Source organism: Podarcis vaucheri, assembly GCF_965113315.1.
Source record: "Podarcis vaucheri genome assembly, chromosome: 13".
Lineage (NCBI taxonomy): Eukaryota > Metazoa > Chordata > Lepidosauria > Squamata > Lacertidae > Podarcis > Podarcis vaucheri.
Window position 1 is genome coordinate 37,679,043 of NC_138751.1, and position 19,445 is coordinate 37,698,487.

A 19,445-nucleotide genomic window follows, 5' to 3' on the forward strand; every position below is an offset into this window, starting at 1 on the left:
GCTGAATACCCCTGCATAAAAAGACGGGTGCAGAAGCCCTTCTTAAGAAACAGAACCAAGATTGAGGATATGCAGATAGGGAGTTTGTAAAGTTCTCAGGAGTTATGTGGGACAAAGTAGCATATACGGCTGAGGTTTTCTCCCATTTCCAGGAATGTTGGGTCACCAGATCATTTCTCAGCGGCCCGGGTCAACATCCATGTCTGAATTATGGGAAGTCTGTTTCCAGCTCATTTCAAACCTTGCAACATCAAGAATTTTGTGCCTGAGTTTGCTTTCTCTCCTCTTCTTGTAAGCTGCTGCAGGAGCATTTTTGGCAGAAGAACAGGGTACAGTAGGCCAAAGTGTTCCATTTATTTCAAACGTGAGGGTGTCATACAGCAAAGAAGCCCTAAATACTGACATTGGAGGTACCCCATGTCTTTAACATTCACTCTAAGCACTCATCCAGTGCACAGTTGCAAAATCCCAGCAGGCAAATTCCATATTCCCCCCCAAAAAGCTATGAAGGCAACAGCACCACCACCACTGCCCTACTCCTCCCATAACCCCTTGCCTTGCCTACCTGACTCATTCTTGGAGTTCATGTTGTCTGCGTTGGTAAGTGGCTCCTCAACGAAAGGTCAGGAAAGAGGAGGAAACAGCTGTTTTAGAGAGCTGAGCTAGGCCTACAGGAGAGCGCTCACGTAGGGGGTGGGGGCTGACGGCGGAGCTGGTCAGATGCCGTCCTGCCAACACTGCTGGGACATCTCTTGTGGCAAATGGGCAAATCCGTCTAGGGAACCCTAGGGCAAAAAGCAAAGCAAAGAACACGTCAGTAAGAAGAGGTGGCCAAGTAACAAGAGATGGCTGGCCAAGACCAAGCCGTTTTGCATTATGAGCAGCCTATAGAATCGGCCTACTATGACATAGCCAATTTCGGTTCCAATCAGCATTGTGTTAAGGCAGAGAAGCGCTGGGAGAAGAAAGTTGGCGCTACCCCACTCCAAGCTGTTCTGCTGTGGAGCCCCAATGCCACAGTCAGTGTCCCTCTTTTTACACCTGCCATGGGAATCACCATACAGTATGAGGAAACATCATACCTGAATTGTCCAAGAGACCATGAGTTCATTAACACTTTGATCACATGCTGCACTTGTGAACTTTGTAATCTCCAGGCTATCTGCTCTGCATACGCCTAAGCTCTCTGTCATGAACTCACTAATCAGCTGAGACCACTCCCTAGGGCAATCAATGAATCCATCTGCAGCTTACAGCTCTACCATCAACCATTTTCCAGAATGTGGATAATTATTGTTGCCTTGCCTTGCACCACAGGTCTGAAGTTTGGCAAGATTAAAGCTAGAGGGTGAGGATGCAGAAGCCAAGGTACAAGGGAAGGATTCTGCAATGCTGCATAAGGTTAGTCAGTGAAATGGCAACAGACTGAATATGGGGGCAGCCCCCCCCAAAAGGAGGAGATTTAAAGACCAAACTCCGAAAACTTTGCACCTTGACAAATGTACAGTAACTGAGGATATACAGTAACTGAGGAGAGGGAGGGAAGATTAATAGTTCTTCAACACTATAGTCAGTATGTAAAGACTATTCAATTTGTTGCCATAAATAAAACACATGGACATGTAAAGATCATGAGGAAGAAGAAATATCAGGAAGGCGGAGGTGCAGGACTGGGTGAAGGACAAGAAGTCTGTAAAGTCAGGGATATGTGGCTTGCTATCATCAACATCTGTGTCAAGGATGGAGAACATCTGGCACTCTAGACCAGTGGTTCTCAACCTGTGGGCCCCCAGATGTTGTTGGACTACAACTCCCATCATCCCTGAGCTCTGGCCTTGCTAGCTAGGGGTGATGGGAGTTGTAGTTCAACAACATCTGGGGACCCAGAGGTTGAGAAAGGCTGCTCTAGACCATGGGTAGGCAAACTATGGCCCGGGGGCCAGATCCAGCCCAAACGTCTTCTAAATCCTGTCCAGGAATCAGAATGTTTTTACAAGAGTAGAATGTGTCCTTTTATTTAAAATGCATCTCTGCGTTATTTGTGGGGCATAGGAATTCATTCATTTTTTTTCTCTTCAAAATATAGTCCGGGCCCCCACAAGGTCTGAGGGACTATTGAAAAAGCTTGCTGACCCCTGCTCTAGACATTACTGAACTGCAATTCCCATCATCCCCAGCCAGCCTGGCCAATTGTCAGGGATGATGGCGGGAGTTCTCCTGCATCATCTGGAGGGTCACAGTTTCCTCATCCATGATGATGGAGGTACTGAAAGCCATATGACTGGATGATTTCACCTGCTCTCATTTCGTCTCATCACTTATATCCTGCTTTTCCTTCCTAAGGGAAACCCAAGGTAGCTAACAGAAGGCGCAAAATATCAGAATGAAAACTAATGTAACAAAACATAGCATGTATATCAAAATATATAACAAGCCAGAGCCAAATTCATGTCAAAGGCATATCAACAAATACAATAAATGTACTAAATCTCATTGGAAAAATAATTCAGTAAGAGTCTTCTTTCTAGCTTTAATGTCCTCACCCCCATATTCCCATACTTGGCGTCCTTGCGCAATAATAACCTCATATCTGTGGTGTGATCCCATGTCACTGGAGAGTGTATTTGAATAGTCTACCAGTCATACTGTTTAGGGAAGCTTTTAATGTTTGATGTATTACGGTATTTTAATATTTTGTTGGAAGCCGCCCAGAGTGGCTGGGGAAGCCCAGCCAGATGGGTGGGGTATAAATAATAAATTTATTATTGTTATTATTATTATTATTAGAGGGATTCCAAAATATATGTGTCTTTCCCACCGAATCGTCATCCTACTCCTTGCTCTGCCAGCTGCCACACCTCCTTCAAGTAACGGAGAGTTGTCCTCCTGATTCCTCCAAGCTTCATTTCCAAGGATGATAGTTAAATTTATTCAAGAGAGGATTTATTCACAACCCATGTCGAGAAAATAAATAGGGGCTAAGAATTAAAGCTTGAGTGATCCTGAAGGAGAAGAGGAAGACCCAAGTCCAGTTCTCCCTTGGAGATGACAAGTCCAACTCTCAGAATGCAGAAAGTCTCTTGCCTGATTAAATACTCCTCAGCACAGAAAACCAGCATGTCAAGGAGTGTTATTCTAGCTTATCTTCCTCTCCAACATGCTAGTTGTTTTCCAGGTCCACAGAAAGTTTTTTTAAACAGAGAAGCATTCCAGCATATGAGCCCACAACTGAACTCCAAAGCTGAGCAGCCCTGGCATCAATCACCTTAGCATGGAGACCTTCAGCAAAAAAATGCTAAATGAAAATGTTAGACAGGAGGGTCAACTGCAGACTTTGGCTTCTTCCTAAGAATGAGGGAGAAGCAGTGTGTCAGAAGTGTGTGCAGGAGCCGGGCCCTGTGACCAGTAGGGCTTTGCAGGACTGGACCTTCCTAAGTTTGTTCTGGGGAGGCAAGGCGTGGCTGCACAGGTGAGGCCACTTGGTAACTCACAGCACCTGGTGGCAAGAGCTGGGAAGGATATAAGGTCAGCATTTCCCTTCGGCTCTTTGCCACAGCAACACGTTTCCTGCCTTGCTGCGTTTGACTCCTTGCTTCTCGACCCTCAGACCCCTGGCTTCTGGACTTTCGTTCCTGCTCCCACCCTGCCATCTTGCTCCCGGTCCTGACGTCCTCAGCCGGGACTTTGCCCGTAGACCGGACCGTGACAGAGTGTGTATGAATATGGGAATAGAAACAGAACAGGGAGGGACAAACTGTTGATCAATACCCTGCCTGAGGGAAGCCTGCAAGCCAGACATGAGTCCAGTAGCCCTCAGCCCACCTGCAATTCCCAGCAACTGGAGGTAGAACAGTGAAAGTAGAATGTAGTCACTGTGGCTAGTAATCATTGGTGGCCTTGTCCTCTATAAATATGTCTAATGCTCTTTTAAAGTTGTTGACCAATTCTGCCTCCGACATTCAGCTGGATTTCCACAAGTTTTAGTGATGTAAGAGAACAAGAAGAACTTTTCTCCTTGACATGCATAGTTTCATAATCTGATGTCACCTCTTCTTTGCCTCTCACTAAACTATAAAGTCCCAAACACTGCAATCTTTCCTCTTAAAGAGAGTCACTCCATCCCATGATCATTTGGTTTCCCTTTTCTGAACTTCTCCCGCTCTACAATGTCCTTTTTAAGAGGTGACTGGAGCCTGCAAAAGGCAAAGTTGGTTTCTCACAGTGATCTGCGGTAGCTTTCCTTAATGTTTTAAGTGAATATACATTTATTACATTTATAAATTTTAAATTTATTGTTTTACATTGTCTTAAATGTTTGTTTTCCTTCTGGGATTGTACCCCCTAGTGTGTTTTATAAGCTGGTCTCCGACTGTAATAAATTACCAGTATTTGTCTATCTCACAGTGATGGGAGTCTAATGGACTCTCTCTTGGACTTGGAAGCTGGGGAAATTCCACATCATGCCAAGACCAAATTATACTGAAAATCCAAAGTGACCCCAAGTTCCAATAATCCTTGCATGTGTGAAAATGCAACCTAGGGCACTTTGTAAACAAAAAGGATTTAAGAAATATTGCAGTATGGGGAAGCAGCTCTTCACATCCCTGAAGCCTCTACACCCAAGCAAACCTCATACATTTCCAACAGAATATTATGTTAAGCCATTACTACAAATTTGGGAGGATACGCACCTTCTGGGCTAAACAGCGGCAAAGTAAAGGGGTGAGAGGTGGATAACTCTCCCCACTCTTGAGTGCCGTTTCCCTCTCTACAACACAGATGCATGCAACAGAAGACAGATGGTCGTTCTGTTTTCCTTTAATGAAAAACCACTTTAGGAGAGAGTGATTGAGGGCCAAATCAGATGTGACATGAGAGATCTTCCATGTGCTGAATGGTTTGGCCCTGAGAGCAGAGAAGCAGGAGGAAGGGTCAGTGGGGGAAAGGATAGGTGAGGAAGAAGTCGAGTCTCTCCCTCCCTCAAATGTGCCAGTGTGGTGTAGTGGTTAAGAGCGGTAGTCTCGTAATCTGGGGAACCAGGTTCGCGTCTCCGCTCCTCCACATGCAGCTGCTGGGTGACCTTGGGCCAGTCACACTTCTTTGAAGTCTCTCAGCCCCACTCACCTTACAGAGTGTTTGTTGTGGGGAAGGGAGGGAAAGGAGAATGTTAGCCGCTTTGAGACTCCTTAAAGGGAGTGAAAGGCGGGATATCAAATCCAAACTCTTCTTCTTCAAATGTTTCATCGTCTTCTCAATCAGCCCTTCCCAAAGCAGGGAGGGACAACTACTCAGAGAACACCTGGCTTGAATGCAGAAGGTCCACAGGTTCAATCCCTGGCATCCCGAAGTAGCAAGTGCCCAAGATCCTGGAGAGCAAGCGTGAGAAGACCAGTGTTTTCCAAATTTGGGTCTCCAACTGTTTTTGGACTACAGTTCCCATCATCCCTGACCACAGGTCCTGCTAGCTGGGAATGATGAGAGTTGTAGTCCCAAAACGGCTGGCGACCCAAGTTTGGGAAACCCTGTACTAGACAATACCGAGCTACACGGGAAAATAGACTGACTTGATATAAGTCAGCTTCCTCTGCTCCACAAAACTTTTCATGGGGAAAAAAAGAACTACCAGGCTACCATTATATATGGAACATGTAGCTCATCCCTGAGGTCCTCTTTAGCAGCAGCCTAATGACATTAATTTAGCCGAAGAGAATACAGCAGTTGCTTCTTCTGCCATAGGGAAATAAGAGTTTCACAATTCAGCTCTGACCCATGCTTGTCCTGGTGAGAGCAGTGGAGATTTATGCCTCAGTTGTCTATTCACTTATCTGAATGAAGTTGGGACCAAGGGCTCGGAATCTGATCTGAGCTTTCTCTCTGCTGGGAGTAGCAGAAATTGCATCCTATGATCCCTATTCAATCAGGGCTGGCAGGTTGTTGGGAACTTTTTAAACTATAAGGAAAAAGCATTGAGATGGTGCCAGGTTTCCTTGGTGAGGGTATTCCTGGTTACTATTGCTCTGTATTTGTGTTGCAGTAACCGGCTTCAGAAGCAATGCTATTGGTCTGATCTGCCAATACGTGCTTGGCAGAACACACACCAAGCAACATGGGCCACAAATGCTCGCCAGTGACCACAACATTGATTGAGCAGGCAAGGGCAGGGCAGAAAAAGGCAGGAGATCACCCCCATGGTGGCACTTGGCTTTGGTGGTCCTAAGAAAGCAACAAGAATCTTGCCACTGTCAAGCGTCTCTGAAAGTTCAGCCCAATGTCAAAGACACAAACCTACCCCTTTGATGACTCAATTTATCTGTATATTTAAAAATATTTATACACCACTTGATTACAGCAGTGTTAGAAACTCAGATATATAAGCTAGGTGCCAAATGGCTCCTTAAAGCAAGGTTACAGTCGCCCAAACAGAATGTCTAGTTGCCATTTTGGGACTGTTGTTGTGTTGTTGTTTAGTCGCTTAGTCGTGTCCAACTCTTTGTGACCCCATGGACCAGAGCACGCCAGGCACTCCTGTCTTCCACTGCCTCCCGCAGTTTGGTCAAACTCATGCTGGTAGCTTCGAGAACACTATCCAACCATCTCGTCCTCTGTCGTCCCCTTCTCCTTGTGCCCTCCATCTTTCCCAACATCAGGGTCTTTTCCAGGGAGTCTTCTCTTCTCATGAGGTGGTCAAAGTATTGGAGCCTCAGCTTCACGATCTGTCCTTCCAGTGAGCACTCAGGGCTGATTTCCTTAAGAATGGATACGTTTGATCTTCTTGCAGTCCATGGGACTCTCAAGAGTCTCCTCCAGCACCATAACTCAAAAGCATCAATTCTTCGGCGATCAGCCTTCTTTATGGTCCAGCTCTCACTTCCATACATCACTACTGGGAAAACCATGGCTTTAACTATACGGACCTTCATTGGACTAGACGGCTCAAATGTCATATTTTTCAATATGACTTTCTTGGTTCCTGAAATTCATTCTGATTGTGCAGATAAAATATAACTGATATAATTCTAAAGGATGTGTTGTTAAGTGTGTGAAAACAGATCCAATGATCCCCAGGCATGCACACCTCCAGAGATGGTGGAGATGTCAGGCGTTATCCTGGCACTCTGGCATCTTCACTTGGTCACAAGTGGCCAATAGCCTTTTCTCCTTTTCAATCCTGTTATGTATATCTATATATCTATACTTGTAATTGTTTGATCTTTTTGTCATGCATTGTGTTTAATTCTTTCGTTACTGCAGTTGTTTCTGTTAAAAGAATCAAACCTCATTTTACGTTCCATCAGTTTAGTTTCCATTGGAAGCATTAGTTCTTTCCAATTATTTTTAATCAGTTCCTTTATAGCTTCTTGCTCTGCTGCCAACTCTTCTCTTAAGATATTGTTACCATTTTCTTTCTCCGTGGAAGGTGCCCCTTTTGAGGGTGGGGCCATCTTGAATGCAGCCTGCATTACTGTCCTTGTTGAAGTGAGCCTTCAGTCTTGGGGCAGGAAGAATTGAGTGAGGTCTTTTATTTTCAGCTTTTCTGAGTCCTTGTGCATTCCCCTCACCTTTCTTCAAACGGCTTTTGCTCCAAGCTGTTTCTCCGGGCCTTGGAGTACAGGGGTTCTTGAACAATGCACTGAGTGAACTAAGAACAGGAAGTTTGAGTCTAGGTAGCAAGTAGATCGAAAAAGCCTCACCAGCTTGGATGGCAAAACTGGATGGATTTATCATTTATTTACAGTTAGTGGTATGGTACGAGTTATACAAAAGTATTCACCTCACTCTTCACCCAAGTACAGTGGTGCCCCGCAAGACGAATGCCTCGCAAGACGGAAAACTCGCTAGACGAAAGGGTTTTCCGTTTTTGAGCTGCTTCACAAGAGGATTTTCCCTATGGGCTTGCTTTGCAAGACGAAAACGTCTTGCAAGTGTTCCGATTTTTTTCCGCTCCCCCCTTTTTCTAAGCCGCTAAACCGCTAATAGCCTTTTAGCCGCTAATCCGCTAATAGCCGCTAAACCGCTAATAGAGATAAATCCGCTAAGCCGCTAATAGGGTTGCTTCGCAAGACAAAAAAACCGCTAGATGAAGAGACTCGCGGAACGGATTAATTTCGTCTTGCGAGGCACCACTGTATCAGAATACAGTGGTACCTCGGGTTAAGTACTTAATTTGTTCCGGAGGTCCGTTCTTAACCTGAAACTGTTCTTAATCTGAAGCACCACTTTGGCTAATGGGGCTTCCTGCTACTGCCACGCCGCCGGAGCACGATTTCTGTTCTCATCCTGAAGCAGAGTTCTTAACCTGAAGCACTATTTCTGGGTTAGCAGAGTCTGTAACCTGAAGCGTATGTAACCCAAGGTACCACTGTAAAAGAAATGGAGGAGGGAGACCCTGGCAAAGCAGGTAATTTGGGAAATGCCCATAGCTCAGAGATGGACCATGCAGGAGAGGTGTTAGAAAGTAACGCTATATAAGCTAGGTGTGAAAAGGTTCCTTAAGCCAAGGTTACAGTCGCCAAAACAGAATGTCTAGTTGTCATTTGTAGGCAAGAGGGCTCCAATGTCTTATTTTCCAAATGATGGACTGACCAATTGATTCTCAGTTTAACATCCAGCTAGTTCAGATGACAATCTTGAGCTAGGTTAAGAGCTTTGAGAACTTCAAAGAAGAAAAGCCGCTGGATCCAGGGATAGTCCACATATATATTGGCCTATTCCAACCTCTTTTCCTTAATGATGACTGCTCCTGCTCAGGCTGCACTGAATAAGCTTTTTGGTTCCAGAAATTCATCCCAATTATGCAGATAAAATATAATTAATAGAATTTTACAGGATGTGGTATTAGTGTGTGAAAACAGTGCAGATACAATGATCCCCAGGCGTGCACCTCCATATGGTGGAGATGTTTCTGTGGTTAGGTGCCAAGATTGTGGGAATCACTCTTCACTAGGGTATAGGAAGGGCAGCAGGAACATCTCCTGCCTATCAACTGAGCCTGTCAAGTCATATACCAAATCCGGATTGTGGAAGGCAGGTAAGGAAATATCTTGGTCAGAGCTCACATCTCCCCCTGAGAAATGTACACAGCTCTGGAGGCAAAAAGGTATTTCACCCAGAGTTTTAGTTTGGGGCAATTTTCATCCTAATCTCTGCAAGTAAAAGAGTTGAGCATTTGTTCTTCTGGAGTGTTGAGAAGGCAATTAAAAGCAAGGTTTTGATATTGGAACAGGCAGCTAGAACCAAAGGGCTACTGGATCACAGGCATGGAAAATAACAAGTGCACATCTTGTTGTAGGCTCAAAGCACTTCACACATTATCTTAGTAATCCTGTTCAACAGCTTTGTAACAGTCAGTATTGTTTTCCACATATTACAGATGGTCAGGCTGGGGCAGGGGGGGGGAGCCACTGAGGTTGAAAAATATTGATTTGCCTAAGGTTACCCAGAGAGTTCACGGTGAACCAGGTATTTCCTGCCCAACTGCTTACTCTCTTCACAACCGCACAACACACAGAAAGCAGGGCAAACTAGACACACCAATTCGCAGCAGAGGCACTCACATAGCCAAAACCATTTAATGCCACAGACAGAGAGATCAAGGTGCCTGCAAAACAAGGAACTCCAGATGGCTCATACGAGGTCAAGAAGACCCGCAAACCCAAGAGGATCTCTCATCAGTTTGACCGGGGTGAAAATTTTGCCGAGGCACATTTTGCAAGGCAGGGTCTATAACTCAACTACTAAACCTAGATTCCAAGCAGACGAAAAGGCAAGAGCTACGGAGAGCTGAGGCGAGTCACATGCATCTCTCTATTACATTCTGCAGGCAACTCATGTCTGTCAGCTCCAGTCCAAACAAAACAGTCCTATACCTGAAAGAATAACATGGCAAAAGGCTAAGCAGGAGTTTGGCCTCAGGGATCAAGTTCCTGCTTGTTCCTTCTCAGCATAAATTCTCCCATGCTCCGCTCCCCGTCCCCCCAGAATCTTAAGTTAAGTGTTAGAAAGCAGCTGAACAGGCACAGTGAGAAACTATAACTGGAGCAAGGCATGGCATTAAATACGAGTTCAGAAAGCAGTGTGCAAAGTGGTTTGTAGAACTTTTTCGTCACATGGACACGAAGACCATGTAATTGAAAGCTAGCAAGTGTCACTTTTTAAAGGTTAAGGGAAGTCCAGTTGCATAGTGGACTAAGGACAAGTCATACATGCAAGTCATGCAACCGCTTGTCCGTTACAATAATCTAATATCCAGCCTGCAAATAACTCGTTTTACCCTTAAAATCTGGCTAAAGGTAAAGGTACCCCTGCCCGAACGGGCCAGTCTTGACAGACTCTGGGGTTTGTGCGCCCATCTCACATCTATAGGCCGGGGGCCAGCGCTGTCCGGAGACACTTCCGGGTCACGTGGCCAGCGTGACAAAGCTGCATCTGGCGAGCCAGCGCAGCACACGGAACGCCGTTTACCTTCCCGCTGGTAAGCGGTACCTATTTATCTACTTGCACCCGGGGGTGCTTTCGAACTGCTAGGTTGGCAGGCGCTGGGACCTAACAACGGGAGCGCACCCCGCCGCGGGGATTCGAACCGCCGACCTTTCGATCGGCAAGCCCTAGGCGCTGAGGCTTTTACCCACAGCGCCACCCACGTCTGGCTAGAAGGGCATAATAACATTTTTTTAAAAAGAAACTAATTGCAGAGCCCTGCACTCTCTTAGCTCCTCCAGATCTAGATTCAGGCTGAGGTACTCCTCTGCCACCCCACAACTCTGCTTGCACCCTCCAGTATCAGAGTCTCCCTGTCAGATATATTATTTCCATTTCACTTAGGAGGCAGGCAGAACTTCTGGAAACTAGCTTCACTATCTGCACTCTGAATCTGTTATCACCTATTATTGCTGCTAGAAACGCTTATCTTGAGCTGGGTATGGCACTGCACACATAAACGTATACACACCTGCTAAGTGAGTTTAACACATCCCACATCTGCTCAAATGAACTCTAGTCCATCAAATTCTAATAGGTCTGTTTGGTGCCACAAGACACTACTGCTTTTGCTGCAACCAACAAAACACAGCACCTCTTCTGGAAGTTATCTGCTCCCCATTCATCAAGTCTCACTGACTGACAATGTACAAGCACGCTGCAGCTGCAACCAGAGCCCGTATCCCATGCTCTATAGAAGCTTTGGCAAGATGATGTCAAGTAAGGATTCATTGTTAAAATAGCAAATACTACGATGGAGGGTTTTTTTATTTGTTCTTTAACAAAATCTCACACGTTCTCTTTCTCTCTTTTACACACACACACACACACACACACAAAACCAAGTTTAATAATTCTAGGTTATTCACAAGCAGAACCGCATCAATAAAAAAATTTTCTTTGCACTCTCGATCTCCACATCACCAAGTCCTTGCTACTGCCACAAATGTCAGAGACCTGGCCCCGCCAGAGAACCCACCCCATCCTCAAACAGAGCAAGGGATGGTTATCTAACTAAATTTGCATATCAAGCCAAAATATGGGTCGGTGGGTTGATTTTATTTAATTTTAAAATCTTGATTGCTGTTGCTTTGGCAACCAAACTTAAGCTTCATAAGGCAGTTTAGGGCACAGAATAACACACACACCTCTACAGGAAAATGGCTCTGGAAACAGGAAAAGAAACCCACCAAGAAGCATAGGAGCCAACTCCTAGGGGCCAATAAAAATATTTGAGGGGACCCCCCCAAAAAAAAAAAAGTTGATGGGCATTGTCATTCAAATGGTGTGTGTAATCAATTATGTAGGACGGGGCTTCCCTGAGCCCTCAATATATTATTCAACTCAGCACTCCTGGCACCAAGACACTGGGAAAATGCACCATTTGATTTATTTTTGGCACGTGTATGTGTGTGTGTGAGTGAATACTGACACACAAGATTAATCTGCGCCCTGCATCCTCAGACTTCACCCTCTTGGTTCCCAGATCCTTCATCTGAAAGGCCACCCTCCAACATTAAAACAAAAAATGTGATTGCTGAAAGATCCCACACAGGGTTGAAAAGTCTGCGATCGTTGCAGGCTTTTAACTGTACCCCCCACGTAGATACAAATACACACACACACACACATTCATACTTTTCAATGACAGAGCAAGAGGGAACGGGAGTGGCTTGCCGAGAAAACACCCCAACTCCACCCTGGACCGGGTGCCACACACATTTCTCATGGCTCCCTTGCCCAAGATCCGCTAGGCACCCGCAACTCCCCCCCCCACACAAGCACCCCACGCATCAGCCCCCCCCCCCGTTTAGCTGAGGCACTATCCTCTAAGTCCCAACTTCAGTGGGGCGGGAAGAAGACCCTCAGCCGCAGCCCCACACAGTCCCCGAAGCGCCTCGCTCAGCCAGGCTTGCAGCGCCCCACAGCTTCTCCCGCCTGGCTCCCCACTGCAGCTCCCCACACCTTGCAAAATCTGCAGGCCCCCCCCCCCGAGCGGAGGGAGGGAGGAAAGGCGCCGGGAGGAGCCCCTCCAAGCTCATGCTACTTGCTGGTCCTTCCCTTTTACCTGCAAGAAGATCGGGAAAATGGCGCGCTGCTGCTGCTACTGCTACTGCTGCTTTTCCTTGCAGATGTTCCTGCAGGATGGAAAGCTGCAATTACCGGGCCCAGCCTGCCCTGGGATGGATGTCTCTTTTTCTCTTTCCCACCCCGCCACCCCTCCAAGGGAAACTAGAACCGGCTGTCCCGGCCACTGCAGCCCTTCATAACCACAGCCACCTCCTCCTTTTCCTCTTCTCCTCCATCTTTGCAGCTGGCTTCGCTCGCCCCGTGCGCCGCCGCCGCCGCCGCCGCCGCCAAACACTAACAACAACATTCGGTGACGTCATTCGCCGTCACGTGACGGGCCCACCGCTCTATAAATAGCCTTTGCTCTCCCTCGCTTGCTTAAGTCCGCGAGGGGCAAGGCCCAGCGGCGGGAGGGAGAGGAGGGCGGAGCGGCTCAGTCCTGCCTGGTGTTAAAGGGCCCGCAGGAACAAGGCAGGGAAAAGAAGAGCTGCTTTTCCCCCTCCCTCAGCAGCCTCCTGCTGCTGCGTGGGGACCATAATAAGCGTGCCTTCCGGCAGTTTCAGCACATGAAACGAAGGACATGGTGCAGGACCGGCCCAAGACATTTTGCCGCCTGAGGCGCCGCAGCTGGTGGAGCCGCTCGGCAGCATTTGAGAGCAGGCGGATATAAATGAGGCAGTTGCCGGATTTAGGGCGCCAAGCCAAAAGGGCACAAAATATAATTATTAATAATAGTACCACCATATATTTTCCATATACAGAGGAACCTCAGTTAATAATAATAATAATAATAATAATAATAATAATAATAATAAATTTATACCCCGCCCATCTGGCTGGGCTTCCCCAACCACTCTGGGCGCCTTCCCAAAAAAATATTAAAATACTGTAATACATCAAGCATTAAAAGCTTCCCTAAACAGGGTTGCCTTCAGATGTCTTCTAAAAGTGTGGTAGTTGTTGTTCTCTTTGACATCTGATGCGAGGGCGTTCCACAGGGCGGGCGCCACCACCGAGAAGGCCCTCTGCCTGGTTCCCTGTAACTTGGCTTCTCGCAGTGAGGGAACCACCAGAAGCCCCTCGGTGCTGGACCTCAGTGTCCGGGTAGAACGGTGGGGGTGGAGACGCTCCTTCAGATATACTGGGCCGAGGCCGTTTTTGAACTTAATCCATTCCAGAAGACCATTTGGCTTCTGAAAGGTTAGAAAACCGAGGATAAATGGGCTGGCTGCAAAGTCAGTGGGGGGGTGGTGAAAAATGAAGTTCGGAAGCTGTTCAGCTTCTGAAAATTGTTTGAAAACCGGAACAGTTAGTTCCAGGTTTTCAGTGTTCGGGAGCCGAAACGTTCCAAAATGGAGGCATTCAGGAGCCAAGGTTTGACTGTATAAGACACCCCCTATTTTTTTGAACCCAAAATTAATAAATCAATATTTTAAACATCAAACAGAACAACTTTGAGATTCTGTTGTGGGTGTCAGCCAGAGTTTAGGTTGCCATATTTCAAGAGTCAGATCCCGAACCAAAGCCTTGGCCCCCCTGCACCAGAGCCCGAACCCCTGTCCACGTATAAGACGACGCCAAATTTTTGACTAAATTTTAAAAGCAAAAAAACATCGTCCTATACACAGAAAAATAAGGTGATAAAGATGACGGTGGTGCTTTTCTTCTAGTAAAAAAGAGTACTTGGTACTCTTGAGTATCCCCTGAAACAAAGCACTGATAATACTAATTTATGAGGTACTATGGGAGAAGTAGGGACGCGGGTGGCGCTGTGGGTAAAACCTCAGTGCCTAGGGCTTGCCGATCGCATGGTCGGCGGTTCGAATCCCCGCGGCGGGGTGCCCCCCCTTTCATTTGGTCCCAGCTCCTGCCCACCTAGCAGTTCGAAAGCACCCCTAAGTGCAAGTAGATCAATAGGTACCGCTTTATAGCGGGAAGGTAAACGGCGTTTCCGTGTGCTGCGCTGGTGCTGGCTCGCCAGAGCAGCTTCGTCACGCTGGCCACGTAACCCGGAAGTGTCTGCGGACAGCACTGGCCCCCGGCCTCTTAAGTGAGATGGGCGCACAACCCTAGAGTCGGACACGACTGGCCTGCATGGGCAGGGGTACCTTTACCTTTTTATGGGAGAGGTAGTATGTCTGGCAGGGGACACATTGGGCCACTTCCGGAGTAGTTTCTCCACCTTTGGTCCTCATCCGGCACTCAGCTCTCTCCTGTGACTCCTAGAAACTGTCAGCATGTGACAACCGCTACACCCCAAGAATGGCTTCAACCCTCCGTTGAAGCGAAGGACTTCCCCTGCATGCGAAGGCAGGTTCTGGCGGATTTAGCCATCAAGACCAATAGTGGGTCCAACAATCTGCACATAGTGTAAAGGGGAGTGAGGGGCAAGTGGGGCTCATCAACCTGGGAAGGGAGCCCATATAGGAGAAGGAAAACTCTGGTTCTAAACCTTTGCTGCCTTGCGGGATTGTTTTGGGAGAAGAACATGCTGAGGAGTTGTTGGCATCAGTCTGTCTCAAGAGACAATGGAGTGCACCTCTGTGTTAGTAGCACCAAAGTGACTTCCTTGGGGTGCAAGCCTAGGAGGTGTGTGTGGAGGTCCTGGGCTGCCCAGGAAACAGTACCCCCCCTCCCTCTTGGCTTGCTGATGCGGTCCAAAGGAAAGCAGAGCAAGACGTTTGCCGGAAGGAGGACTCCTCCAACCATATTAGGGTCTCCACACTGGATTTGTGTATGGTTTACTCCTTAGTCTTATCTTCTCCCAAAGATGTCCCACAAGGCAGCAGAGGTTTAGGCTTAGAGATGAGCTACCTTCTCAGGTCGACAAGCCCTATCTGCCCCTCAATTCCCTCTACTACACTTATTTTACTGTTCTTAGAACATGTGTTCTGTTTTTACTGTGTATACCCGCTTCAATGCACCTTATGCCATGAAACAGTCTATAAATTTGAAGGAGGAAGAATACCAGTATGTCAACACTATAGCATTTCTGGAATTTTAAAATGCCAGGCAGTTCCCAGGCCCATGGCTGGCATAATTGGCTTTTTTTCTAGCCTTTGCACAAGGATGGCAAATGCCAACATCAGCCCGCCATTATCACACATAGCTTGACTTCCACCGCAAAGAGTGTGTTTGTTCTTTAAAATTAAAAATACAATGGGGGTGGGACAGTGGTTGTATAGTGTTGGACCACCCATTCAAAATACACCCACACCCAGCAACTAGTCTGAGAGATGAAAGGTGCTACAGGGCCTTAGTGACAATGCACAAATTTATGCCCAGAAGTCCTAAGAAAGGAGACAAGTTATGAAGAATGGCAACTTGATCACCAACAGCTTTACGTAATTTTACCAAGACATTCTCAAAAGGCGAAATGAAGAGACAGCGATTTATCAGGAGCAGGTACCAGAAAGTAGGAACGTTGGAAGCTGCTGTATACTGAATCAGATCACGGGACCATCTACCTCAGCATTGTCTAGCAGCTCTCTAGGGTTTGAGGCAGGGGACATTCATAACCTTACTTGGACACTCAAGAGCAGGAGTAGGCAACCTAAGGCCTGTGGGCCGGATGCGGCCCAATCACCACCTCAATCTGACCTGCAGACGGTCCGGGAATCAACGTGTTTTTACATGAGTAGAATGTGTCCTTTTATTTAAAATGCATCTCTGGGTTATTTGTAGGGCATAGGAATTCATTCATTTTTATTATGTTTTTCAAAATATAGTCCGGCCCACCACATGGTCTGAGGGACGGTGGACTGGCCCACGGCTGAAAAAGGTTGCTGACCCCTGCTCAAGAGCATAAAAGATACCTGCAGTTATACTGTATGGTGTATTAATGCAACACTGGAGTCATAGGCTGGAACAGCCAAGGCTGTTGTGGAATCAATTGTTGCTGGAGTGTGTGTGTGTGTGTGTGTGTGTGTGGCTGTGATTACACACACGTAATTTATGCTCAGTCAGAAGAGCATGAGACTCAATCTCAGGGTCATGGGTTTGAGTCCCACATTGGGCAAGAAATTCCTGCATTGCAGGGGGTTGGACTAGATGACCCTTGGGGTCCTTTCCAACTCTACAATTCTGTGATTCTATTAGCAGGAAGCACATAGCACTGCCTGACCCCACCCCCCAAAAAATGTGGTTTTAAAATTGATACTCCAGTTTTTTTGAATTTGGGGGCTTCACATCCCTACCCAAGGCTCCCACTTGACCTGACCCCAAAGCAGTTGAGGGAGTGGGGAGCAAATCTTTCAGTGGTATGCCAGTTTCTCACATATAACTTTTCATAGCTCGCACAGGCTTTAAAAGATTACCGTACAAGAAGCTGGCCAGGGTGTGTTAAAACTTGAAGGCTACTGCCCTATACTGTTCAACAGGACTTTACCAAAGTGGGGCACTTTTGAGTTAACCAACATAGGAACAAGTTGTAAAGCAGCTTGGGCCAGAAGATTATCTAAATTTTCAAAAACAGCTACTGAGCCAAGGCATCCCCCTGCAAATCATAATCTTTAGAACATACTGTGCTTCAGATAAACCAGTAAATGTATTTCCATGTCAAATGAATGATTGGAAACACATTCAAAAATCTCTGAATACATACAGTGATCAAATGTTAGGCCCCCTCATCTGCACTGTGCCTTTAAAGCAGAATCATTCCACTTTAAAAAGCCATAGCTTACCCCCAAAGAATTCTGGGAACTGTAGTTGTTTGCTGAGAATTGTTTGGAGACCACCCCTAATTCCCCTCAGAGAGTTAAAATTCCTCGTTTCCTGGGAAGAGGGGTAGATTATTAAACAACCCTGGAAATTTTAGCTGTGCAAAGGGGATAGAGGGTCTTATAACAACCTAACAACAAACTACAGTTCCCAGGTTTCTTTGTTGGGAAAGCCATGGCTGTTTACAGCGGTGTGATACCGCTTTAAATGTACAGTGCCTAAGACTCCTATTTTCAGGCACAAATTTTGAATTACATAGGCACGCCCCTGTGTTAATGCTATCCCAAAGCAAGCAGTTATCATCACAGGGGCTTGCCTATGGGTGTGTTTTACAGGTAGCAAATAGCCTTTATTTTCCATGTAGTTAAGACTTACTGTGAAGTGTGGGAATTAAACACCTAGTTACTCATCAGACAGAGTTCAGAACTAGAGAGACGAATTGCAGATTATAAAGTCCTCTGCAGGCACTTACATAATAGCTGAATTATGTGGTCGTCGTCCTTTTTCTCTACCCCAATCCAATGCAGAGGTCATCACACCCAAGGCCCATGAAAACCAGTGGACTAGCCCTCCTCAACTCTGCATCGGACCGGGCCATTTAAAAAGTCATCTGTTACTTTCATGCTGGTGAGCGTGCTCTGCGTCAACCAAGTTTGGTATAAGAATTGTGTTAAAGAAAAAACACAGAGGTCAGCCACTTAAAAGGAAAAAAAGAGTGTACAGCATAGCAGAAGCAGTGCAAGGTGAACTAAGAATTGTACCAAAGGTGACGGAAGGAAAATACGAGCTCATAATTTTAAAGGTGTGTAGAAAAGACGCCTGCCTTTGCATATATGTCTTGTTCTGCATGGAGAAACAATTAAAATGTACAAGGAGAAAACCATAAATGGTGCACATACACATTTTAAAGGGCCAGATCTTCTGTTTCAGGCTATACAGATGTAGGCCTAATTCTGTCCCAATGTTTCTCCCATACACATTGCAGAGAAAGCTGGCAATTCAAGCACACAGGAACCATTCACATTATATTGACATTTGAAGTGCTCCTTTTGCATCCAAATTCGAAATGAATTGGTCTGGAGTAGAGATTCAAAACTCGCAATTCCCACAACCACTCTAAGTCAATATCTGTTTCTTGTTCTTTTACAGTAGAATTGGGTTTGGGTAGATCCTGTCTTCAATGCCTGAATGTATGAAGTCAGGAATATATGGATAAACACAGTTCAAAAAAGAATATGCTGATATGCTTAGACTAAAGGAGTAAAGTGGAAAAGAAAGCATTAATAAGTGATGTTATAAAGAGATTAAAATTTAAAACCTAAAAGATTGCAATGTTTGTACCGAATTTAAAATATATGGAATTCGAGGTGTGGTGGAGGGAAGCTGTGGGGTGTGGTGAGGGGAAGTCACGAGGGTGGAAAGGATTTTTGTTTGTGTAAATAGCAGTTTATTTTTGTGAGTCTATATATTTTCTTTTATCTTTCTGTATCATCAAAACTTTAATTTAAAAAAATTAAAAAGAAGAAAAAAGAAGGCAGAACGAGGATAAAATGGATGACAACAAAACACTAATAATAAAATGTTGGGACTCGCTGTTGTTTCTGTTCATCTCCTTTGTGGAAGCCCCTTCAAATTTCTGATCGCATTCCTGTCAAATACAAAATCCTTTTCAATTCCTGCATTTTTATTTCAGAAAACAAGAGAGAGAAAGCGCAGAATGTACAATTATGTACAGAGAGCATCCTTTCACCACTGAATGACAGCAGCTGGACACACCACTATAATCTTTTGTATTTGGTTTTGCAGGGCATTTTACATCACAACTTTTAATTAATCACTTTCCAATAATTAAATTCTGCATCTACACCTGCTGCAGACGCACCATTTCAGACTGTGTATGTCTCACATTTTTTAATGTTTCCCACGGTGAATAATTCCTTGCAAATAAAAGTAACATTCCAGTACTGATGTATGGAAGTGAGAGCTGGACCATAAAGAAGGCTGATTGCCGAATAATTGATGCTTTTGAATTGTGGTGCTGGAGGAGACTCTTGAGAGTCCTATGGACTGCAAGAAGATCAAACCTATCCATTCTGAAGGAAATCAGCCCTGAGTGCTCACTGGAAGGACAGATCCTGAAGCTGAGGCCACCTCATGAGAAGAGAAGACTCCCTGGAAAA

The 19,445-nt window shown here is 45.8% G+C and overlaps 1 protein-coding gene and 1 long non-coding RNA gene across 2 annotated transcripts in view; one reads left to right on the forward strand and one right to left on the reverse strand.

The window, feature by feature from the left end:
- The window catches only part of HDAC5 (histone deacetylase 5), a 118,445-nt gene extending 105,614 nt beyond the window's left edge, over positions 1-12,831 (reverse strand). Inside the window, exons 1-2 of the mRNA XM_082194316.1 lie at positions 12,545-12,831; positions 566-785 (exon numbers count right to left, since the gene is read on the reverse strand). Coding sequence (XP_082050442.1) covers positions 566-587 — 22 coding nt within the window. The 5' untranslated portion in view covers positions 588-785; positions 12,545-12,831. The remainder of the gene's footprint in view (positions 1-565; positions 786-12,544) is intronic.
- A 1,421-nt stretch (positions 12,832-14,252) lies between these two features.
- On the forward strand, positions 14,253-18,589 carry LOC309517896. The gene is made up of 3 exons (XR_014213330.1): positions 14,253-14,297; positions 14,676-14,891; positions 17,793-18,589. It is a non-coding gene; the product is annotated as an uncharacterized lncRNA (long non-coding RNA).
- Positions 18,590-19,445: the final 856 nt, after the last annotated feature.